The sequence below is a fragment of the Phyllostomus hastatus genome, unplaced genomic scaffold (genome assembly GCF_019186645.2).
Source record: "Phyllostomus hastatus isolate PE091 unplaced genomic scaffold, TTU_PhHast_1.1 phas_scaffold_501, whole genome shotgun sequence".
NCBI classification, from domain to species: domain Eukaryota; kingdom Metazoa; phylum Chordata; class Mammalia; order Chiroptera; family Phyllostomidae; genus Phyllostomus; species Phyllostomus hastatus.
In genome coordinates this window covers 55,277,132-55,303,435 of record NW_025334033.1, presented here as the reverse complement: position 1 = coordinate 55,303,435, position 26,304 = coordinate 55,277,132, and the positions used below count along the sequence as shown (strand labels likewise).

At 37.8% G+C, this 26,304-nt stretch overlaps 1 protein-coding gene across 1 annotated transcript; it reads left to right on the top strand.

Annotated features, from left to right (window-relative positions):
• DIO2 (iodothyronine deiodinase 2) lies at positions 1–24,243 on the top strand. The gene is made up of 3 exons (XM_045823418.1): positions 1–57; positions 4,610–4,884; positions 18,627–24,243. Exons 2-3 carry the CDS (start codon positions 4,663–4,665, stop codon positions 19,200–19,202), a joined length of 798 nt encoding a protein of 265 aa, XP_045679374.1. The 5' UTR covers positions 1–57; positions 4,610–4,662; the 3' UTR covers positions 19,203–24,243.
• Positions 24,244–26,304: the final 2,061 nt, after the last annotated feature.

The window sequence follows — 26,304 nt, the reverse complement described above, 5'->3', positions numbered from 1 at the left end:
CCTCCCACAGCGTCTGCCTTCGCCTTCACTGCCCCAGCCCCAACTGCTTTGCTCAGGGTGTGTCAGAGTTTACTCTGGGGTTGTCTATTTTATCTATCAAGTTTCTCCTTTCATTGCATGGCAGGGAACATCGACTGTGTTTGTAGAATGGATGGGCCCAAGGGGAATTACGAGTGATTCAGTAGTTATGGTATAAGCCCTACATTATAATTCCTTCTCAGGCACAACCAGGAGTTACTAGGGACAGAAAGTTGTACTGTTTGAGATTCCCTTTTCTGATAATAGCTGCATATTCTGGGGGGATTATGTATGATGGTCATCTTCCAAAACCCCAAATCAACACATCTATCTCTTGACCAGACATTATTTTGGGTATAAAATCTATTTGACAGGTTTTTAATACAGTAAACATGAAACTCCCTTTTTAATAATATTGAACAGATCACTTGAATTAGAAGGAACAAAATTCTACAAAACTAACACTCTTGAAAATCTGTGGCATGGATTATCAACTTCAAATTTTTTTATTATTGTTCTATTACGGGTTGTCCCAATTTTCCCATTGCTCTCCCTTAACTTCGAATTTTTTTTAATGCTCTTTGGCTCCTTCAGACAGTGATAAGGAAATAGTAGTGGTAGCTTCCATCCTTGAAATGTCCAAGACTGCTCTCAGGTTATCCAGCTTCATTTTCTCAGTCTCAATTTAAGAGTCCAAAAGTGGACTAAAGGAAGACTTACCATTCATATCTGTGTTATTTTTCCAAACAGAAGGAAGCAATGGTAGGACATGATGCTCTTGCACTATGGAAAGCGGAAAAAAAAAATTAAACCATTTTGCACTGGTTCAGCCCTTATTTAGAAGCCCAAAGCATTTTGCCGTAGGCTGCCTCTCTTTGGAATTTAAAACCTGTGTGCAGTGTTGTTGGGGAAATTCAGGCAACATACCACTTGAACTCATTGAAATGCTGATCACTAAGAACACTTAACATGACCAACAAGATATCCAAGACTTTCAAATGATCATATGAAATCTAAATGAGGAGCTTGAATTGGGGCAATATTAAACAGATGTGAAATCCCAGATATCCTTTGCAATTTAGAAGGTAAAATTACTTAGCACAACCACTTTGGCAAAGGGTTTTGAGTCTCAGAGTAATGACCAGGACCCACAAAACACTCATGTAGGGAAAAAGTGAGGTTTAGTGTTGGAAAAAATATCCTAACACCAGCTCTAACTCTACAGTACTAATGATCCATTTTCTCTCATTTATATAATGGGACAAATCATTCTCTGTTACCTTATGGGTTATTTTTGTTGTTTAATAAGTATAAAGTTACTTGGAGATCAAAGTGCTAAATAGTATTAGTAATTAAAACAAGCAACTGTGAACTAAATGTAAAAAGAGAAACAGCTTTGGAGAAATGTAATTTCTAAAATCGACAGATTGTTTAACAGGTAAAAGAATGAAACAGTTTTGTGATTCACTTATTCATTAATTTAGAAAAGATGATAGAAAAAATCAGAAATGACACAATCAGGTTGGCTAAGTGACTATTTGTTCTTCTATTAAAAAAATCTTCAAAACACTTCTAACTTCAAAACAATGTAAAAAAGAAGTAAAAAAGAAAAAAAAATATGCCATTCTGATTTATAACCGTTTGCAGTCTGGATGTGCCTTGAACTTTGTATTTAAAAAGAAAGCATTTTTCTGATTTTCTACCAATCCCTTTTCTTAGCTTACAATTTCCAAAACTACCTCTGTCCTTGAAAATAACAAGTGAGGAAGAATTGGTTTATAGATGCCGAGCTCTCTACCTCAAGGAAGCACTGGTTTAATGCAAACAGGGCAAAATGAGTGTGTGAGAAAGGGTGAGATTTTAAGGCTTGGGCAGTAAGTGGAAGTATCATTTCCTGAGTCCACACCTTCTTTTGTCATTGTTGGCCGGGACTTTGTCTAGCACTGTAGCTTTCCCATCCACACTGGTTAAAATACCATGTTGTCACCTCCCTCTCTTCATCCTATGTTTTCTTACATAAGGACATCAGAAGATTAGAGGGGGAATTGTGTATACGTATATTATGTATATGAACAATATTCTTTTGCTAACATTGTATGCTTGTCATAGGAACAATATTTTTGTATGTGGTTTATATTCATTTTTCTAAGCTCAGGAAGTGTTCTTTAAACATTTACTCCATGGGCTACAAATCCAAAATGCATCATGGACTAAAGTGATAACAATATAAGAATCAAGCTTTTCAGACCATGGGGAATGGTGAGGGTTGTGTCACTGGGGAGGGCCACACCCAAGCACACGAGGGTACATACAATTCTGGGGCACCCCAGTCATATTGTATTGTATGCGAATGGTGCCCCCTAGTGTGGAGCAATGCATACCCTGCCCAATTGTCCATTCATTCCATCCTCCTTGAACTTGCTATGTGCCAGGCATGATTTTAACTGCTGGGAGAGCAATGGACAAAGCAGACAAGAATACCTGGTCTCGTGGGACCCAAGGGCATTCTCATTCAATTATTTTTTAAAAAGCAAAATGCACCATGTCATCCAAATAAAATGCATCTGCATGCAGAATTTGCCCCATGAGCCCACCAGTTAATGACCCTGTTCTAGTCTTTTAAATTATTTCTGTGATCTTGCAGGTTTTAGCCACAGGGACAAAACACAGAAGTGTCTTGACCAAAGGTTAGCACCCACTGTTCAGTGCATGCTTAATGACAGCTATGCATACATAGCCAAGTCAGCTAATTAATTTTCAATTAAAATTCTCTATCCCTACTCCAGTGTCTATACTTGTCACTCCTTCTTCCAAGAAAACATAATTCCTAGAGGTTATCTGTTAGGTAAGTGAGGAAGGAAAACTAGACAGAGATGGGGGCCATGGCATTCTGCCAAAGCATTGTCTGCTGTAAATACCTGTCGGTCCTGGAGACTGATGGGAGAGGAGGCCGCAGAACAGTGGTCAGTGTGGTTCCCTAGCCTATTCAAAATCTGCTCCTAACTGCCTACAAATTTAATAATTTTTTTTCCAAGCAAAAAGGAAGATTCCCTAATGTGTCAGGTCTCTTAGGAGTTGTGCTCACAGAAGCAGGAGAACTGCAGAATGCAAAGAGCTCTCTTATAAAGAATTTATTTTTCTGCCTTATGGCATCTTAATGCCATTTGATGGAAAGGTTTAATTTAATCTGCATATAGGCAAAGTGGAACTTAATGGGGGGTCTGGTCACCTAGCTTGCTTTCATGCCTGGAAGATTTTCTTTTTTCCTTCCTTTCTTTTTTTCCTCATTGGAAACTTAGGTCAAACTGAAAAGAATGCTTATAGTAATTTTCAGCAAGAAGCTTTAGAGAAATGTGGCAATGGTACTCAAAGAGGTGAAAAGTTTTCCACCTCACAACTCACTTTAAATTTTGTGAAACAAAATCTCGATTCAAAAATATTTAAGGAACCTAAGTCAGAAACCTGACGAGAGACAATCATAATATATAGGTTTAAAAATCAAATTTAAACATTCACATCTTCCAAGAAACAGAGCAAGGATGATCTATTCTTCCTTTACCTGTCTCCCAGGATCCCTGGTTTCTAACCCCTCTCATAAATGAAGAATAATAACAATAATAACAATCAGAAGAGAGAGTGTTAACTTATCAAGTCTACATCTTAGAGTAGTAAATTACTTTTCTCAAAGTTTGAAAGCATTTTCTGAAAACTGTCAGAGGTATTAATTTTTTTCCCTCTCTCTCTCTTTAAATCACAAAGCAAAATTCCACTGTCCCTCCCCGCCTCCCCCCACACACACTCCTAAAAAAAAAAAAAAGTTGTCGAGTTTTGCTTTTCTATTCACTGCAGTCCTGGCCAAAGTAAAGCCCTCTTTCTCAATGACGTCAAGATCTTTACCAAGATTAGGCTTTCATTTCTCTATTGCAGCAATTAGCCAGGGGATGTATAAAAGGCTTCAGGGAGACTCACTGGGCTGCAGAGAGAGCACTTTGCACCACAGATAGCACCGAAGCAAAGCCAGAGGGAGTGAGGAGAGGAGAGGAGTCAGTCGCTCCAGGGGAAGGGAGTGAGACAGGCTGGAGAGGAGGAGAACAGAAAGTGTGTGTGAAACGGAGTAAAGGAGAAGGAAAAAAAAAAACTGCCCTTAAGCACATTTTAAAAACTGGCAATTCAAGAAAGAAACAGGCTACGTATCTGAACATAGAGACAATGAAAAGCTAAAGAAAATTTTGCAGTCTCTGCCACAGTCTCATAGGTGCTTGGAAATGAAAGTGGAACTGCCTCTCTTTAACCGACTCTGAGAGGGGTTACTGGATTAGGGACGAGTACGCCAGGTTTTTTTTTTTTTTTTTTTTTTAACATCTTAAATCCTGAAAAAAAAAAAAAAGCAGCAGCTCCGAATTGAATGAATTGATGGGCACACTCCAACTGCTGGGCTGGACAGACTGGACTTGGTCTTGCCATTTCTGCTTCTTTGAAAGAGGAGAGAGCCTGGGCTTCCTTTTAATTTGTTTTTTTTTCCTTCTCCCCCACCCCCAACCTTCCCCTTTACCTCCCCCACCCCGTCTATTACCACCCCCTTTTAAATAAGAGGGTGAAGGGGAACCACAGTGCACACGGGAACTGACTCAGGAGGCAGAGAAGATGGGCATCCTCAGCGTAGACTTGCTGATCACACTGCAGATTCTGCCAGTTTTTTTCTCCAACTGCCTCTTCCTGGCGCTCTATGACTCGGTCATTCTCCTCAAGCACGTGGTGCTGCTCTTGAGCCGCTCCAAGTCCACTCGCGGGGAGTGGAGGCGCATGCTGACCTCAGAGGGAATGCGCTGCATCTGGAAGAGCTTCCTCCTCGATGCCTACAAACAGGTGAGCTCACCCAGAGGGGCCTCTTAGGTCAGCCTGGGCAGGGGCTGCAGTGTTGGGGACTGGAGGCCCCTGGGAGCACTAGGGTGAGATAGTGGAGCCCTATTTGGGGGCCCCGAGTTGTTCAAGTGAACTCCTGCCTTGACTTCTTACACCTGTCACACTAGTTAAATTTGGGGGGAACAGGTAGTAAGCCATACTGACTCTGTGTGACCTAATAAGGAGTCTTTCTAATAAGGGGCATTTAATGGCTTGCTGTGACTTCGATGTAGAGGATGTTTGTGTTGGCAGGGTGACTTCTGGAAAAGTCTGAAAATGTTGGGGGAGGGGAGACTGCTTAATTTCATCTGCTCTTGTTATCAACTGGGATGTTGACTTTTTTTTTGCTTGACGAGATGCTAAGTGAACTGTGTCAGGAAAGGCAGTTCAATGAGTGGACATTGAAAAGCAAGGGGAAGAAAAGAAAATGCTATTCAAACTCTTAGGGAGATGACAAGACTTCACAAAATGGTGACACTGTAGGTGTGATTTGGCATAATATCTGCTTCATTTCTGGTAGAGGCAAGAGTTAACTAACATAAGCAAGCCGGTGTGTGGTGCCATCCTCTCCACCGATTCCAACTGGAAGGAACCCTTTGGACAGGGTCATCAGGCCCTGCGTCCTGAGTTACTAGATATCAGTTTGCAAAAAGAAGATCTGAGCACTGGCTGTCAGAAATCCAGACTTTGTAAGGGAAACCATGTTTGCTTTGCTTCTCAAAAGTAAAATAAGTTGTCTTAGAAAGAGCAGATAGGTCTACGGTTCGTTAAATTTCAAAGTTGCTGTAGCACCCGCCTTACGCATGGAGCAGGGGCCTCACTTACTTGCAGAAGTTGTATCCCAGGGGCTGCTCTCTCAAAGCCGGGAGCTGGGGTCTTGGTTTCTAAGCAAAGAATGCTGGCATTTTTGCCTTTTCACTGCTTGGAGCATGCTCAACTCAGATCTTAAGGAGTGAAGTATAACATTGTGTCATTAGTCCTTAGTCAATTTGTCCCTATACTCCTGTAACTCCTGAAGGTCCCTGGGGAAGAAGAATCGACTCCTTTGGCAAAAGTTGCTGTCAAAGCAGACAATCTCGGTTTTCCCTGTCAGTATTGGGGGACCTTGTCCAAGATGCCAGGCAAAGCAGTTTTAGAGGAATATAAAAACCAATGAAGTGGTACCCTACAGGCAGGCAGCACTGCAGAAACAGATGAAACTCAGAATAAGAGAGGGAGAAGGAAATGAGTTCTCTATAACTAAACACTAGAAAACTAAATCTATGCACCAGAAAAGGAAAGTAAGTCACTTCTAGTCACAAAGAATCCAAAGTAGGTTTGTTCCATTAAAAATCAAACAACTGTTCAGAAGAAAAATATCCGCTGTGAATTAGGGAAGTTTTACTATAATCCATGTATTTTGTATTGAGAGGAACCTACAGAAGTTTTGCATTTTTTTCTAACCACTAGAGAATAGTTAGAGCTCTTGTCTGTAAGTGAAAATTCTTTTACAATAATATAAAATGATGCTCAAAGTTCTCACAGTAAAACTCATTTATATCAGTTACGGGAGGCCAGTGAGAGATGTGTGGTAGGAAGATTGAGGTGATCATTTCGTTTCCACAAGTGTATACACTGAATGGGACATTTTTATGTTTTTGTTGTATTTGTAGGTCTTAGGAGATGACATGGCAATATCACTGGCTTGGTCTCAGAATATTAAACTCTTACTTTTATGAAAGAGAATTGACTTTTGCCTATAAAAGAAAAGTCACTGCTAGGGAGAATTTTACTTATACGCATGCATACTTAAATAAATATCTCTCACATAAAATGTAGGGGTTACCCACATATATTAAGTGATGTTATTTCTCCTATTAAGCAGCTCATTGAAGTTAAAAGGGAAAAACAAACACTGTCTCTTTAATAGAATTTATTATTTATTTTTTTCACTAATGTATAATGTTCCATTGTGTTGCAATATTTTGTTGTTCCTAGTCCAGGAAACTAAGGAGAATGAGTGATTTGTTTTCTTTTTCTTATATGGTTTGTGTACCTCCCCTGTATTGTTTCTGTCTACTGATTTGATTAGTGACCAAGTTCATGCCTGGTGTTATTAAGTTTGTTTGTAATGATTTATGTAATAGCTTCCACCGTGCGAAGAAGCAACCCAAGAACCCACATGTCCAGCGACAAGACTGGACGGGGTGCATCACGAATGGAAACATGGCAAACACAACTTGCATTGAATTTAGCTCTCCTTCTATCTCCAAGTAGGACAAGGGAGGTGGTGGCCGTGGTGGCCTGTGAGGGTCACTCAGAATCTATAAAACAGGTTGAATCCCTTTCCTGATTGTTGTTGTTGTCTATGCCACACAGTCTCTGGGCGTAGCCATGTCTAGAGACACACTGGGGGAGGTTCTCTTTGAGGTGGCATCACGGTATTTCACAATCCTGACTTGCATTACTGTGAGGCTGCCATCCCAGAAGCAGAGTTTTCCAGCATGAGTGTACGTATATGTGATATGATTAGGCATGTCATTTCTAATTCTCCTTGTTGTTGAATGTCAAACACTTGGGAAGATTTTAAGAGAAAGTGCAGTAAAGTGTTATCCCTGGGATGGGCTGCTATAAGAAGCAACACAGAAATGAAAACAGAACAGAGGAAACCAACGAAAAAAAAACCCTTCTTCATTAACATATTGAATGGGATTTAAAATTAACTTTGTAGGGAAGCTTTTAAAGATAATTTGGGTTTGGTTAGAGGGAGTTCCAAGCACTATTTTGATTAAAAAATAAGTCTACAGAGACTTGCAAGAGATTGAGGTAATAGGTATTTGTTATTTAAGTGTCCCTAGTTAGTGTCATTGCATCAAGCACTGCATCCTTCTGCTGGTGCTCAAAGACTAAAAATACAGCCAGTGAGCAAACTGCCCTATCTGGGAGCCTACCTCCCACCTAAGTGAAGTGTAAGAGTAAACACACATTATGGACGCTGACAAGCAGTTTAGCTTCCTCACGGTTCAGATGGCAGCAGCATAGAAAACATATTCATTTGAACATATAATTTTGGTTTTGAAAGGGTCTCTTTAACATTCTCCTCCTCCTCTTCATTCACCTCAAGCCTTTTGACACTAGTTTGTACAATGGAAAATGGCTTTTTAAGAAGAGAAACATTCTCAAAAGAACACCAAGAGGGCCACAGCCAGAGCTTGTCTATCACTTGGATAAAACAGTGGGAAATGAGAGAGCTCAGAGCTATGTTTTCAAGGTAGGAATCAAAAAGAGAATGGCTAGAAGGGAATTGAATTCAGAGGAAAGAGTAGGTAGCTCATTCTTCAACTCTGATTTATTTGGCCAATTTGAATGTTAATAGTTAAACCACTGCTTAAAAATTGTTTGGCTACATTTGTAAGGACATTGAGGTAGCCTGGTCATTATGTCAAAGAATTTGAAATTTCCTGATAGCGAATAAAGCCATTCCAGGGCTTTGAATAGCAAGAAGGATGTGTAAAAACTATTCTGCCATATATCTACCTCTGATTTTTGTCACTTGCTATATTTTGTACCATGAGATTAGGTGATACTTGGTCCAGAAGCCTGTCTCAGGCTATAGAAAAGGAGGGGGGGGGCGGAGAAAAGGTTAGTAGTATATGCTGTATTTCCAGCTTCTACTTGATGAATGGTCTTTTCTTTGTTCCTCTCGCCCTGCATTTCACAGTCCACATGCTAAAGTAGCATTACCCTTTTCCCAATGCACTTAATACTGTCAGTAAAAGGAATCTGATTATCAAAGGAATCAAATGTATAAATATGCCATGTATTTACCCTCGTGTTCATATTTATAAATATGGTTCTCACAACATTTGAGCTTGGCCTAGAGATGCTCCCTGTTGTAAAAATGCAAACCCTTTATTTACCTCTCCTGTTGGTGTTCTGTTGGTGTTGATTACAAAAACATAAGAAAGGACAATTGTAATAGTTTAGATGAGAAAGACAAAAGTCAGTGATGACGATATTGCATTTTACGTATGTCCTTTCTGATCGCTGCAAAATAAAGGGACCCTTTGGGAACATCGGAACTTCAAGACCAATTAGTGGAAATGATGCTCCTTGTGTTTGGGCATTAAATATTGGGCAGCGTTCTCTTTAGAGCAGCTAATGCTGGCAGGGAAAGAGGTACCGACCTAATTACTCTTCCGCAAGAGTAAAAAATGCCTTTTGAATGCCTCTTTGGCAAATATGTCTCATTAAGGACAAAAACCAAACACAAACCCTCTAAGAAGGAGAAATTAAGATGATACGTAACTTGTGGCCAGGAGACTTTCTGTGCCACTGTGGGAAATTAAAACAAAGTTCGGGAGTATCAGGGGATAACTTGTTTTTGTTGAGCTTCTTTCCTGCAGCCTAAATGTTATTATTATGGGACCAACTTTATTTGCTTCATCATTTTGGCTCTTTGTCAAGGAATGGTTTGCTCCTGGGGAAAGCAAAGAATCTTCCATCGTTGAGGACAATGGTGGTTCTCCCATTCCATCTCAGCAGGGTACATAACCAAGCAAACCAAGAAATTCTTCATTTGCAACTCAAGTTGTAATAGGAATTTAATTTTCATGGTGACCAAATAGGAAAATGAGAAATGAGCACAAGTGTCCTTTTAAGAGGTTTTCTTTGTAGTTTAAGGCAAACTTTATTTTTTTAAATTTCTAAACTTTTTTCTTTATTATTGCTATATTATGCTCTACTAGCAGGTTTTTAGAAAGATGGACTAATTTTATGATTGGTACATGATGCTTATAAAAGGAGATTACTGGTCTACTCACATTGGAACTCACAAAGCACGCATGTTCCCCCCTCCCCGCATAGTATAATTAATAGCATGCATTTCTCTTAGTTGGTCATTCTCATGAACAGGGTATCTGTTTATGACATTCTAATCTGTAGTAGGGTCCCATAGAGGCTCAACTAAATAAAGAGAATGCTCAACAAAATCAAGAACAGATCAACAGCATTAGGTGTTGTTGATTATAGCAATACTCTACAGTAGGGCTCTAGGAATTACATGTCTAAATTATCTGTCTCAGAGAGCTCATTAATTGCCCAAATATGACTATGTTCATTGCAGGTCAAGGTTATTATTAAGTGTAAAAATTTTCACTGATTTTTACCTAGGATTGTAACAACTATCATTCATTCAATAAATAATTCAATATATGTCTCCCAGCTTAACAAAATGCCAATTTCCCACACACAAAGAATATTATGTATTTGGTAACTTTCTTAATTCTTTCTTTTAAGATTTTATTTATTTAATTTTAGAGAGAGGGAAGGGAAGGAGAAAGAGAGGGAGAGAAACATCAGTGTGTGGTTGCCTCTCACACGCCCCAAACTGAAAACCTGGCCCACTGCTCAGGCATGTGCCCTGACTGGGAATTGAACCGGCTGCCCTTTGATTCCCAGGCCCCACTCAATCCACTGAGCTACATCAGCCAGGGCTAACTTTCTTAATTCTTAATGTTAGAGTGAAGGTGTTGTACTTGTATTAAGGTAAACTAGTATGTCTATATTTTGGAAAGAATTATGTGACTAAATTTTACTTTGTCAATAAGAAGAAAGGGAAAGCACTTTAACTTTCCAAGAAAATTAACTACAGGTAATAAGAGTCACCTGTGACTGAAGCATCAGATTAGATTACTCAATAGAATAATCAGGAATAATGCAAGGATCAACAGTTCTGCTTGGGTGACAGCCAAGGGTGTCAGGGTTCCTTAACAAGACCACGCAATTGTTGGTTGGTCTTAAAGATTACTCCAAAGAGCAGATGGATGTTTTCACCTACCAAGAACCTACAGGTCTATAGTCCAGAGATAATTTTTTTCCTGTGTATGGATTACTTACTTAACATGAAGTAGAACAGCTGTAGACACAGACTAATCTGAATGCATTCAGATCTTTATTGCATAGCATGTTAAGGAACACAGCACAAAAATATGGTTAAAAACAGCCGTACTAGAATGGTTACTGGGATTTTAAGTGGAAAAGATCTAATGGTCAGATGATGGTAATGCTACCCATCACATAAATCTACAAAGAAGTACAAAAAGAACCCATGTATTGTAGGTTATACTATATTTAAAATGTATATCTTTACATGTTAAGTATATTTTAATATCTCAGAGACAAGCATGGCTTATATAAAATAACAAGACTGTCAGAGAAAGACAGGTACCATACAGTTTCACTCATATGTGGAATCTAATGAATAAAATAAACTAACAAGGAAAATGGAGACAGACTCACAGGGAACAGACTGATAGCTGTCATAGGGGAGGGAGCATGGCAGGGCTGAGTGGAAATGGTGAAGGGATTAAGCAAAAACAAATAAAGAAACAAAAACCTCCTGGACACAGACAAGAGCATGGTGATTACCAGAGGGAATGGAGTGGGGGGAGGAGGAAAGTAGAAGAGCATATAGGGAAGATTAATAATGATAGAACGAGACTTGACTTGGGGTGGTGAACACACAATACAATATAGAGATAAGTTATAGTATTGTATACCTGAATCCTATATAATTTTATTAACCAATGTCACCCCCCCAAAAAATTCAATAAAAATGAAAAAAAAAGAAAAGGAAAGAATCCATCTAAAGGGATTATGTTTCTTTATCTAGTGTCCCTTATAGATTAACCAAGAAAATTAATACAAATAAAATAACCCCCTCCCTGATAGCGACTGAAAACAAGTGTACCTATTTAAATCCCACCAACAGCTTACTTTTCTAAGAAATGTTATTCTAAGATTTCTTTTAAAAAAACCAATAGTACTTGTTTTAAACTTTCCCTGCTAAGATTTTTCAGAAGGGAGAAACAGGACTTCTTTATTTTTTTTCTCTACAGTTAAAATGAGTTTATGCATTAACATTAGATAGAAGCTTCTGTAAAAGCCCTTGAGTGTTTTATATCAGCTTAGATTGTTCAATCTTTAGCAATTCACTTCTAAGTGACTTCAATTAACAGCAGTGTTATATGTGGTTGTATTTATATGAGGAAAATAAGCTGATCCAGTTGGAAGTGTTTTGTAATATTAAGGACATTGCATAAAAATCAATTGTACTTCCATAAGTTGTCCCTGATGTTATTGGCTTTGATTAAACCACTCTAGGGGAAGATCCAGTTGTGTTCATTCACACTGAAGTAATTGGCTCTTTTATGTTGCCTGTTTTTTATTATCAATTTACAGATCCAAAGGCAAGCAAACTTCAGTCTGTGTTCAACTATTTAAACCATGTGAAAAGGGGACTCATGGAACAATTTTCTTTTCTGTTTTGATTTAATCTTTATTATATTTTTTTCCATTACCATTTAGTCCCCTTACACTCCCCTCCCCCCAGCAATTACCACACTGTTGTCTGTATCCATGAGTCCTTTTTCCTTTTTGCTTAATCCTTCCACCCCTTAACCACCCCCACACTAGCTGTCATCTGTTCTTCATCTATGAGTCTGTCTCTGTTTTGCTTGTTAGTTCAGTTTGCTCATTAGATTCCACATATGAGTGAAATCATATGGTATTTGTCTTTCTCTGACTGGCTTATTTCACTTAGCATAATGTTCTCCATGTCCATTCATACTGTTGCAAAGGGTAAAATTTTCTCCTTTTAATGGCTGAGTAGAGTTCCATTGTGCAATATCCCATTGTTGTTTTATCCACTCGCCTATGGATGGACACTTCAGCTGATTCCATATTTGAAGGTTGTAAATAATGCTACAATGAACAGAGGGGTGCTTATGTTCTTTAAAATTAGTGTTTTGGGTTCCTTTGGATATATTCCCAGAAGTGGGATCGCTGCGTCAAAAAGCATACCCATTTTTAATTTTTTGAGATGTCTCCATACTGCTTTCCACAGTGGCTGTACCAGTCTATATTCACATCAGCAATGAAATAGGGTTCCCTTTTCTCTACATCCTCACCAAAATTTGTTGTTTGTTGATTTATTGATGATAGTCATTCTGGCAGGTGTGAGATGACATTTCATCGTGGTTTTAATTTGCACTTCTCTGATGATTAGTGATATTGAGCATCTTTCCACATGTCTATTGGCCACCTGTGTGTCCTCTTTGGAGAAGTGTCTATTAAGGTCCTTTACCCATTTTTTAATTGGGTTGTTTGTTTTTTGGTTTTGAGTTTTGTAAGTTCTTTATACATTTTGGACATTAACATCTTATCGGATGTATTAGTGAATATGTTCCCCTATTCTGTGGATTGTCTTTTTATTTTGTTGATGATTTCCTTTGCTGTGCAAAACCTTTTTAGTTTGATGTAGTTCCATTTGTTTTTTTTTTCTTTTTTCTTCTGTTTCCCTTGCCTGGGGAGACATCTGATAAAAAAATTTCTGTGAGTAATGTCCAAGTTTTGCTGCCTATGTTTTTTTTTCTAGGATTTTTATGGTTTTGGGTCTAAGATTTAAGTGTTTGATCCACTTTGAATTTGTTCCTGTAGTTCTGTGAATAATGTCATTGGAATCTTGACAGGAATTGTGTTAAATCTATAGATTGGTTTGGGTAGCATGGACATTTTAATGATGTTCTTTCTATCCATGAACACGGTATATGTTTCCACTTATTTGTGTCTTCCTCAATTTCTTTCTTCAGTGTCATGCTTTTCTGAGTACAGGTCTTTTACATTCTTGGTTAGGTTTATTCCTAGGTATATTATTCTTGGAGCAATTGTGAATGAGGTTGTTTTCTTAATTTCCCTTTCTGTTAGTTCATTATTGACATATAAAAATTCAGGTGATTTCTGAATATTTATTTTGTATCTTGTTACTCTGCTGAGTGCATTTCTCAGTTCTAGTAATTTCTTGGTGGAATGTTTGGGGTTCTCTATGTACAGTGTCATGTCATCTGTAAATAAAAACAGTTTTACTTCTTCCTTCCCAACTTGGATACCTTTTATTTATTCTTTTTGTCTGATTGCTAGGACTTCCAGTACTATGTTGAATAAGAGAAGTGAAACCAGACATCCCTGTCTTGTTCCTGATCTTAAGGGGAATGCCTGTTAAGTATGATGCTGGCATTGGGTTTGTCATATATGGCCTTTATTATGTTTAGGTATGTTCCCTCTACTCCCACTTTGCTGAGAGTTTTGATCATAAATGAGTGCTGGATTTTATCGAAAGGTGTTCCTGCATCTCTTGATATGATCATGTGGTTTTTATCCTTTGTTGATTTGCAAATGTTGTACCAACCTTGCATTTCTGGAATAAATCCCACTTGATCAAAGTGTATGATCTTTTTGAGGCATTGCTGTATTCAGTTTTCTAAAATTTTGTTGAGGATTTTAGCATCTGTCTCATCAAGGATATTGGCCTATAAATTTCTTTCTTTGTAGTGTCTTTATTGGGTTTTGGAATTAGGATAATGCTGACCTTGTAAAATGAATTTGGGAGTCTTCCCTCCTCCTGAATTTTATGAAATAGTTTGAGAAGAAGAGGTGTTAGTTCTTCTCAGAATGTTTGGCAAAATTCACCTGTGAAGCCATTTGGTCCAGGGCATTTGTTTGTTGGAAGTTTTTTGATTACTGCTTCAATTTCACTAGGTATAATCTGTCTATTCAGATTCTCTTATTCTTCCTGATTTAATTTTGGAAGATTGTATGTTTCTAGGAATTTATCCATGTCATCCAGATTGTCCAGTTGGTTGCCATATAGTTGTTCATCATATTTTTTTACAATCCTTTGTATTTCCTTGGTGGCAGTTGTTATTTCTTCTCTTTCATTTCTGATTTTATTTATATCTGTCTTTTCTCTTTTTTTCTTGATGAGTATAGATAAAGGTTTGTCAATCTTGTTTATCATTTCAAAGAACTAACTCATTGATTTTTGTATCCTTTTTTAGACTCTATTTCATTTATTCTATTCTATTTCTGCTCTGATTTTTATTATTTCCTTCCTTCTACTCACTTTGGACTTTGGTTGTTGTTCTTTTTCAAGTTGCTTTAAGTGTGAAATTAGATTGTTTATTTAAGATTTTTCTTCCTTTCTTTTTTTTTTCTTAAAATAAGCCTGTAACGCTATGAATTTCCCTCTTAGGATTGCTATCCCAGTATCCCACAGATTTTGGATTGTTGTGTCCTCATGTTCATTTGTTTCAAGGTATCTTTTGATTTCTTCCTTGATCTTGTTGTTGACCCAGTCGTTGTTTAATAACATGTGATTTAGCTTCCATGTCTTTGTGTGTTTTTTGGTGTTCTTCTTCTGATTGATTTCTAGTTTCATAACATTGTGGTCTGAGATGATGCTTGATAGGATTTCAACCTTAAATTTATTGAGACTTGTTTTGTTTCCCAACATGTGGTTTGTCCTAGAAAACATTCCATGTGCACTTGAAAAGTATGTATATTCTGCAGCTTTGGGGTGAAATGTTCTGAAGATATCAATTAAATCCATTTGATATAGTGTATTGTTTAGGGTCACTGTCTCCTTGTTGATTTTCTGCCTGTAAGATCTACACACTGAAGTCTATGGGGTGTTAAAATCCCCAACTATGACGGTATTTCTGTCAATGTCTCCTTTTATGTCCATTAAAATTTGCTTTACATATTTAGGTGCTCCTATGTTGGATGCTTAAATGTTTACTGGGGTCATATCCTCTTGTTGGATAGTTCCCTTTATCATTATGTAGTATCCTTCTTTGTCTCTTACTATATAGCCTTGGTTTTAAGGTCTGTTTGGTTGGATATAAGTACTGCTACCCCAGCTTTTGTTTTTCTTTCATTTTCATGAGGTATCATTTTCCTACCCTTTACTTTTAGACTGGGTGTATCTTTAAATCTGAGATGGGTCTCTTGGAGGCAGCATATATATGGATCTTTATTTCTTATCCATTCAGCTACCCTCTGTCTTTTGGATAGAGCATTTAAGTCATTTACATTTAAGGTGGTTATCGATAGATACATATGTAATGTCATTTTATTGTTAAACTGTTTTCCTCTTTTTTTTTTCTTCTTCTTCTTAAAGCAAGCCCTTTAATGTTTGTTGCAGTACTGGTTTGGTGTTAAACTCCTTTAGCTTTTTCTGGTCTGGGTAGCTCCTTATTTCTCCTTCATTTTTAAATGATAGCCTTGCTGGGTAAAGTAGCCTTGGTTGTAGGTCCTTGCTTTTCATCACTTTGAATATTTCTTGCCACTCCCTTCTGGCCTGAAATGTTTCTGTTGAGTAATCATATGCCAGTCTAATTGGTGCTCCCTTATAGGTAACTACCTGCTTTTCTCTTGCAGCTTTTAGGATTCTTTCCTTGTCTTTAAACCTTGTCACTTTAATTATGATGTGTCTTAGTGCAGGCCTCTTTGGATCCAACTTGTTTTGCATTCTCTGAGCTTTCTGGACTTGTGTAACTTTTTCCTTCACCAGATTAGGGAAGTTTTTGGTCATTATTTCTTCAAATAGGTTTTCAATCCCTTGCTGACTCTCTTCTTCTTCTGATATTACCATGATGTGGATGGTATTCTACTTCATGTTGTCCAAAATGTTTCTTAAGCTCTCTTCATTTTTAATTTTTTTTTTCTTTTTGGTGCTTTGCCTGGGTGTTTTTTTTTTCTACCTTGTCTTTCAAAACACTAATTTGATCCTCTGCTTCATCTAGCCTTCTGTTTATTCCTTCCAGTGTATTATTTATCTCAGAAATGACATTCTTTATTTTTGACTGATCCTTTTTATGGTTTCTATGTCTTTTTTCATGCTGTTGAGTATCCTTATAATCATTACTCTAAACTCTCTATCTGATAAATTGCTCGCCTCCATTTTATCTAGCTCTTTTGGAGAATTCTCTTGTTCTTTCATTTGGGTTCTGTTTCTTTATCTTTCCATTTTGGCCACTTCTTTGTATTTTCTTTCTTGGATGCTAAACTAATTGGCTGCTAAGCCTCAGTCTTTATAATCTAATCAGATTGTGATCAGCAATCTGCCTTAAGTACCACAGGAAGGGGCAGAGTAATTCCTGTGGGCAGGGCTATTGCTTCCCCTCAAGCTGATGCTACTCAGAGGGGAGCAGTCTTCCTGAGAGAGATGGTTCCTGCATTATGGGGAATGACTGAGCATAAGGATCTTGGTTGCTATTCCTTCAGTTCTCTCCCCAAAGCCATCAGCCCCAGCCTCTCCTCAAGCATCCCTAATCTACCCTCCCTGTCCTCCCTCTGCCAGAGCCCAGTGTAAGTGGCTGCAAACAAAATTTTGTGCATTGACCCTTTAAGAGGCTCTCCAGCCATCTCTCCCTGGAACACAGAACTCCTGCTGCTTTTCACAGCAGGATGTTATCTGGGTTCTTTTCTGGCTCTAGTGCTATAGACTGGGGAGCCTAGCTTAGAGTTTAGACCCCACACTTCTCAGGGGGAACCCTCCAGCTGCTGAAATATCTCTCTGAAACTTCAGCTGCTGCCCATGGTAGCACAGCCAGCCCTCTGGTGCCTCCTCTGCCAGTCACATTGTACTGGAGTGATTTCTTCTGTCTGGTTATGAGGCTTCTCTCCAGCTAGTGTTCAGTTGGTTATTTTGAATGATTTCTCTACAATTCACTTGTAATTCCAGATTGGCCCCTAGGAGGAGGTTAGTGTAGCTTCCACTTACTCCTCTGCCATCTTGGATTTCTTCCAGAATTTTCTTTTGCATGTTATGCCTGAGTATTTTATAATTCAGAGAAGCTTTTTAATAAAATGGATGATAGGAAAGTAAATGTTTTGTGGCTTCCCAAATAAAAAGATGAAATAAACAGACAAAAAATATGAAAACTAAAAGTATAAATCTGAAATAGTTTTATGTTTTTAGTTGTTCACTTGTTTGTGTAATGGAATGATGAGGTTCTAGTCATAAAAACCCAAAGCAGGCAGTAGCTATAGGAGCATCCAGGGATGGTGTCCTACTGACAAGAGCTCAAATCACTTCTAAGGATAATTAAAAAAAATATATATATATATAGAATTGCCCAGGAAAGGTGGCATTTTGTTTTACATGTTTGGGAGGCATCTGATAATAGCAACCTATATCTACACAGTGAGTTTTCATATACAAGAAGCTATTTCCCTCATGATATCCTTCTATAACCGTATGAGGAAGACAAGTGTTATTACCGTCATTTCCAGATGGGAAAGTTGAAGTTATGAAGAGGTTAGGTGGGATGCACTCTTTTTTTAAATGGTGGACCCCAAGTTTTCTAGCTCTGGCCAGGAATAGAACCCATTGGCATCACTGTTCACTGAGTGAAATTAAATGACTTTGCATCATGCAAGAAAGTAAAGGTCTTCCCTGAATACTTTATAATTTAGGAGTGGGAATTCAGAAAGAGGTACTTTGTTCAATGACTCTGATAATTTGTCTTAAAGTAGACCATTTAACTTTTTAAATGAAGTCAATTAATCATTTGTTATATAATGTGTGCTAAGCATTGACAGCAAAGTAAGGATAGTGAAGAATACCAGCCTCAACTTAATTATGAAGAGAGTTGACTGCAGTACCGTCAATGATAAAAATAATTACCTTCAGTGACTACACAAAATGAAAAAGGCTCTTATTTTCTTTAGGGCCATTCTTTACATTACCTGCCATGATGTGTCTTTGCTCAAATCAGCATATGTTTACCACATTTTATTAGAGTAATTGTTTTTATACAGAGTGAATTGAAGTGACTATGTGTTTAATGTGATATTCTCTCCCTCTTCCTTTTATTCACAATCAGGTGAAATTGGGTGAAAATGCTCCCAATTCCAGTGTGGTGCAACTCTCCAGTCCTGAAGGAGGTGACAACAGTGAAAATGGTGCCCAGGAGAAGACAATTGTTGGAGCCGAGTGCCACCTTCTTGACTTTGCCAGCCCTGAGCGTCCACTTGTGGTCAACTTCGGCTCAGCCACTTGACCTCCTTTTACTAACCAGCTGCCAGCCTTCAGCAAACTGGTAGAGGAGTTCTCATCTGTAGCTGACTTCCTGTTGGTCTACATTGATGAGGCTCATCCTTCAGATGGTTGGGCGGTGCCCGGGGAATCTTCTTTGTCCTTTGAGGTGAAGAAGCATCGGAACCAGGAAGACCGATGTGCCGCAGCCCACCAGCTTCTGGAGCGTTTCTCCTTGCCGCCCCAGTGCCGAGTTGTGGCTGACCGCATGGACAATAATGCCAATGTAGCTTATGGGGTAGCCTTCGAACGTGTGTGTATTGTGCAGAGACAGAAAATTGCTTACCTGGGAGGAAAGGGTCCCTTCTACTACAACCTTCAAGAAGTCCGGTGTTGGCTGGAAAAGAATTTCAACAAGAGATGAATTCTAGATTAACTGGTTAAAGATATGATTGTAATAGAGCTTTTTGAAAAAAGAAATATATATATGTAAAGGAAAAGAAACTAAGAACTGAATCCACTATTTCAACTGAATCTCATTGCCTCGCTGAAAGACAGGAAGTTACATGTGAGAAGAATGTAAACCTCTAATATCTTAATACTTCTTTCACCACTCAAATGGCATTTGGCTAAATAGTAGTCCCATCAATTTTCTTTTAAAAAAAGAAACTTACAAAAATTTCTGATTGAAAATATCCCAAGATGGAGAGGAAAAAATCCTGTTTGCTGCAGCTGATGCTTTGGGACCTGAAGGAAAGACTTACCTGACTAACTACCATGTCAGGCAAACTACTGTTCTTATCAGTATAAGGGGTATTGCCTAGGCTTTATTCAGCATGGATAGAGCTCAACAAAAAAATTCTTAAATGTTTACTTATAAGGAGGCCTTGAACCCAGGCCATGTGGTTAGGACCTTGACGTTTAACATGTTAGTTTCTGATGTTCTAGTTTCTAGCTGTGTTGTGCTCAATGTCAGTCTGATCATCCCAGAACTCACAGGTGTATTTGTAAATATTAAGAATGATTCCTAGCTGGAGGGTAAGCATGATCATCTGAAATCTGAGGGTTACTTTTGAGACAGGTGAGGAAAGCGCTAAAAGAAAATCAAGTTAACTAGCTAGAAAAAAAGGAGGCAGAAAGATTAGAAGGCTTCACAGAGTTTCACCTTGAAAATGGCACCAATTTCCTACCCACAGAAATATACACAAGACCAGAAAAAGAAGAAGTTCTTCTAAAAGTAGCAGAGAGAATATACATAGGAAATCAATGTATTTATCATATACTCCCAGATTTAGGGAGAAAGGGGGATGAAAAGAAAAAACACACTCTAATATTTGTATTTCTGAGGGTTTTTTTGGGGAAGTAATTACTTTTTGAAATCTGTTTGTGGTGTGTATATTACTAGCGAGTGAATTGTACCCCATAATACTGACTAAAAGTAAAACCAGTGGGTCCAGTAGTGCTGATCTGTCCCTTTCCATCTCTACAATTTTGATGTGGCCCTACTCATTCTTGATCTGAGTCTCTATAGAAGTGTTTTCTGAATGCTGAGCTCTTCAGTTCAAGATATGTATCCATTTCACTCTCAGATATTGTGGGAGGTGCATGCCCTAAACTTTCAGCTGCAGCACTGTTTGCCTTTCGAAGTAGGTGAACTAGAATGAATGATTGGTATAGGCAAACATGGTTTCTTCAGTTGCAAAGTAAAAGGAAGAGAAAGTTAGTTTGAGATAATTCCCATCAGTAATTGTGGAGAATCTGATACAAGACAATCTTCACAAGCATGGAATTTTGTAAAATGAAATTCCCATTGACATTTGAATTTTGACTTGGCTCTTCCTTTGTTTCTATTAGCTGAGGTCTATAATCTAAGGCCTCTATAGTACATTAATATAAAGTTATTTTAATATATAGATACCATATTTCTCTTTAAAATGAAGACACGATAGCTTTACCTATAAGTAATATAGTAATATCTAAATATCATAACTTCGAAAAGATTTTGTATCATGTTATGATACAAAATATGATAAATTTTGTATCATAAAATTTTTATTATAAATTTAAGGATGTTGTCAAATAACAGTATATGATTATATTTATATGTACAGTCAAAGGTTCTTTTGACCATTTCATCAATAATTGAACCATAAAGTAGAAAAAAAATGAAAAAGATATCTTAAATTGAAGATATCTTTCTAAACTAGTTGCCTGGAATGAAAAAAATGTGGGAACTGAGTGTGCAAAAACCGGAAGTCTATTTTTTTTTCAATTTAGAGCAACATAGTAATCATATTATTGATTAGTCACATTATTGTTTAGATATTAAAGGACCATTTTAACTGACTTTTTTATTTCAGCAACACTTAAACCTCTCAATATTTTAAATTCAACAAACACACCCACAAAGAAGCAAAGCAGATTTTGAAAATGTGATGCTATCCAACAAATTCCTGGAAAATCACTTTGAGAACAGATTAGGTCGGAGTTAAACACTTAAGCTCTATAAAACAAGGCTTATCAGTGGGCCCCACTGATTTTTGTCTTTGAAATGGTGTCGAGATTTACGTGGTACATAAAAGAACAGGTGGTTGCAGCACACCTGCACTGTTGTCCGTAAACTTCCCCTTTGTTCTACATGTACAGCAATGGAACAGGATGTTGGAGAAGCTGGTGGGGGGATGCAGTTTGGCGAAGGTAGGCAGTGCTAGTTGTCTGGGGAAAAGGATGATGAAAGGTCACCCAGTTGTGATAAATTTTTAAAGAAAGAGAAAGTTGTGTGTGTGCAATTCCTCTCCCTGAGGATAATCCAATGGAGAAATGAAGCAGTGGAAGTAGACATACAAAGGCACAGGCTGAATATCAGGGAAAAAGATATGTTCCATAGAACATAGAAGAGTCACTGGAAGAAAGACTGCTAGGGGCCAATGAAGAAAGTAAATTGACAAAGCTCAGGAATTCTATAATATATAGAATGGCTCAGTGTTATCAAAATTATGATAAGCCTGTAATTATGTAACCTATTTATCTCAACATGAAATTTTATGATTTCCTGTGATGTATCTTTTATGAAGTTAACAAAAACTCATTATTTGAGATAGAAGGGAATCGATGCTTAGTTGATATGCTCAGAGAAATTATTAGACTGTCAATACCCACCCCCTTGTCCTTTTATAAAGTATGTTCCTTTGAAGAATTGTAGTTCTATTCTCACAAGGTAAAAATTTTATATATGCATATTTATAATTTTATATATAAAACTTTGAGATGTCTTTCTCAGTACCTAAGCATCTTTACCCTCTCTGTTTACATGGAGCTATCAGTTTAGCTTTTTAAACTGAATTAGCTCACCTGTTATTTAAATAGTTTCCAAGCAATTTTAGATATCATCAGAGCATCTAGATTCTCTCAAACATGTAGTCTTTGAAAGACTTCTGTCTTGGAACTATTAAAAACTTACCTTATTTTATTTTATTTGAAAATAGTAGTGGAATCAACAATGACTCTCTTAAATGGGCATGAATGAAATGCCTACAGAGTAATGTAGATGTATTTGATACAGACATTAAAATATAACTGACCTCTTTAGAAGCAGATTGGAACCTCTTTGTTCTTGCTTTGTATAGCTAAAGTGACAGTCATTTAACTTATCTGACTTTTTATATTTATATTTTGGATCTCCAGTCCTGTGTCTTCACCTTGTTTACAGAATGTACCCCTGATTATTGGTAATATCAACTTCTAAATGGCATATTGATTTAGTTAAATTCTGCCATTAACCAGAAAATGCCTATTCTATGATCAAGGAGAAAAGACTGCTGCCTTTCATTTTGCCCGAATGTATTTAACTAGTTGGGCTCTTGAATGAAAATTAGGAAATATAGTGAGGTCATGTGTGGGTACTGCCTGGCCGCCTAAACACTAGAGGGGCAGGTGAAAGACAATATCTAGGCCTTTGGGATAATTCCCAGCTGGATACAGGGTAGCTTCAGCATGTCCTATGGGCTATGTCCATAACAAGAGGAATGCACTGATGTACAGGACTTCCCATTCTGTAAATGCTAAAAGATAAGCCTGGACATTTATTCCACTTGACCTCTGACTGATGGTTTGAAAAATAAGCTCAGTTAGAATCATGTGGCCATTGCAAAGGGAAAAATGTAGACACCTGCTTCTGAAGGATTCATGAAAACCTTTACCTACATTCAAAACTTTTCAGAACATGCCCAGTATCATATCTCTCAGTGGAGATTAACAATGAGCCTTTTAATTCTAGGAGCTTTTTTTTAAAAAAAACGATATTGCCAAAAATCAGAGCTAAAGTGTTTTTCGTCATATTCAAATCTCCTCCCTACTTCCTCCTAAAAAGAGAAGCTAAACCCAGTCTTCATACTGAATCTCAGAATGGGGCATAAGTACCAACCTCTGCTTGGTGACCAGTACTCTCTTGGTGGTGTCCTGAAGTCCTTGAGGAAAGAAGGAGGCAGGGCATAGGAGAGTCAGGAAGTTGCTGACTGGGAAGACCTGGGCTCTTCTTGCTTGGTCTACAAATTTGGGAAGATTCTAAAAGAAACTTCACACCCCTGGAGGAGGGCTGAGTGTCACTGAGTGACTTTAGGATGAGTCAAATATTAAGCCACTTCCTAATGCCTTACTTACATTCTGGATAACACCAGAAGCAAAGCATAAGACTTAAGAGACCCAGCTCTGTTCCACAGTGAGTCTGAACCAACAGAAAGCAAACATGTACAGATACCCAAACAAGACTGGTCATGCAAGTTGGGGCTTGCTGCCTGTCTTGGGTAGCAGCACCAGAGCTCCAGGGAGGTTATTTAATATTTACTGAGGAGACTTTGAAGACCCAGGAGATGTTTAATGAAGTCATTATTTTGGCTCAAAATTCCCCTCCCCCCACCACCCCAAAACGAACAGGTAAACACACAAATGAAAGAAGCCCACAGAAAGGGTTGGGAATAAATAAAATTCTCTCAAAACTTCTCCATATCACATGTTTGGTGGGTGTGGTTTCTACCTGTGTTAGAATTGAAGGACGTGGAAACACAAGTGTCTAGTATTTTATAACCAAAGCAATGGGAAGATATTGGGAAGGGAATGTTGGCCAGTTTTGTTTAGTTTTGCATCACATTATCACCAGACTCCATCACTAGCCCAAGCAATCGGGCCCCCGAAGAGGGAGACTGAGATGTGTGGAGGCCACCAGTGTGCGAATGATAACTACTGACGAAAGAGTCATCGACTCAGTTAGTGGTTGGATGTAGTCACATTAGTTTGCCTCTGCCCATCTTTGCCTTCCTAGCAAGGAGAATATTCGGGGCATGATGCTATGAGTACTGGGCAAATGTGGTGAGGATGCATGTGTGTATCTCTGCTTCTTGGTTGCAGAAACAGAAATGCTTTGGAGACTATCAGTAGAAAGAGTGCTATTATATTGGTGCTGAGTGGTATGTGTGCTTTTACAATTTGTTCTTGTATTTTAATAAATTTTGAGTAAAAGAATAAAGTTACTCTTTGCTTCTATTTGTTTATTTTTGAATTACTCTCTAGACCTTGCCCTTGGCTGGAACACATTCATGGTTGACAAGGGAAAGAGAATCCATCATTCTAATATTTATTCCTTGGTATTTGTGGGCAAAGTTGCCAGCAAGGCCAGGTTATTTTAATCTCATGCTGTGTGCCAGTCTTCAAGGAAATCAAGACAAGTTAAAAGAAAATCTTCAGATACTTTCCATATTCATGAACAAGTTGCACACAGAATTCATGGAAAGGGGTCTGTTAAAGAAACTGTGGAGCAAACTTCTACTTGGTTATATTTACACCCAGTTTTCTAAGTGCAATAAGTAAACTTTCCAGGAAGGTAGTTAAAGCAACACACACACCTGTATGTATTTGTGTGTGTTAAGTATATATAAAATACACACACACATATATATAGTTATATACATATAAATATAATTTGTTGTACAATTGCCAGTACATTAACATGGGAAGAAAAATTATCAATATCTGAACACATTTATATTAAGCACTTTCCACTCTAAGAAGGTATAAAGCATATGATGAATGGTTTACAGGGGCAATGGCCTGTTAATGACAAGGATATATTTGCAACATGATTAAATATGTGCATTTTGTTCCTGAAAAATGGGTGACTCAAGCAAACACTATCTCTTGAGACTCTTGCTCATGATTGCCTACACAGAATAATTTCATTAGTGTTTGCAGTGTCTTATATAATATTCCTGAATGTTAATGGAAATTTAAAAAATCATTACTCTGACAACTGTTGATTGAATTCCTATTCTTTGCAGGGTTCACCCTGTGCTAGGTGCAATGGGATGAGCAAAAGCAGTAAAACTAAACTCATAAAGACATGACTTCCTCAAGGAACCTGTCATTGATCCATGGAGACTCTGCAAGTGACAAACTCAAATTAGTCTACAACAAAACAAAACAAAACAAAACAAAAGACCTGAATATACTGGTTGATATAAATAACTGAACCCTGGAAATGATTGGGATGAAACTTGCCTCAGGGACCACTGGATCCTGGGACTTAGAAGCCTTCAGTGTTTAATAGGTCTTTTGTCTTGTCTCTTTTTTGGGGTGTCAGCTTTTTTGTTCAGACCGTTTTTTCCATATGTTGGATGGCCTGGCTGGGGAATGCTCCTCACTTGCATTCTTACTATAAGATGGCTCAGACAGAGTTTGACTCAAGTCCTGCAGGGATGGACTGGAACTGGACCAACTTGTGTCCCATGCCTACTCTGTTTCCCTGGGAGTGGGTCTGTTACCAGAAAAAGATCAAGACGTGTTGGGAATACACAAAATATGAGAAGCTGACTTAGTGGCCATAATGGTTTTTTTGTTTGTTTTACTGAAATAGCATTGGTTGATAACATTATATAAATTTTAGGTATACAACATTATAATGCAGTATTTATTACATGCTCACCACGAAAAGTCTAGTTTCCTTTTGTTAGCACGCATTTGACCCCCTTCACCCATTTTCCCTCCCCATCCTCCCTTCCCCTGTGCTAACTATAATTTTGTTTTCTGTAGCTATAAGTTTGTTTTTGTTTTAGGTCATTTGTTACTTTTTAAAAATATTCTTCATATAAGTGAACTCATGTTTTTTATCCTTTTCCATTTGACTTATTTCACTTAGCATAATACCCCCAAGATCCATTCACATAGCACAGTGGTTAGACATTTATAAAACTTACAAAGTTTTGCAATTCCCCTGATAAGTCTAATACCTACTTGATGCCATACTTAGTTATTACATTATTTACTGTATTCTCTAATTATTCTTTTTATTGCTGAGTACTATTTTCCTCTCTCTTTCTCTTTCTCTCTCTATCCCTGTACCACATTTTATTTTCTGTTGATGGGCACTTAGGTCATTTCCATGTCTTGGCTGTTGTTAATAATGCTGCAATAAACATAAGGGTACATATGTCTTTTTGAATTAGTGTCTTCATAGTCTTTGAATAAATAACTGGAAG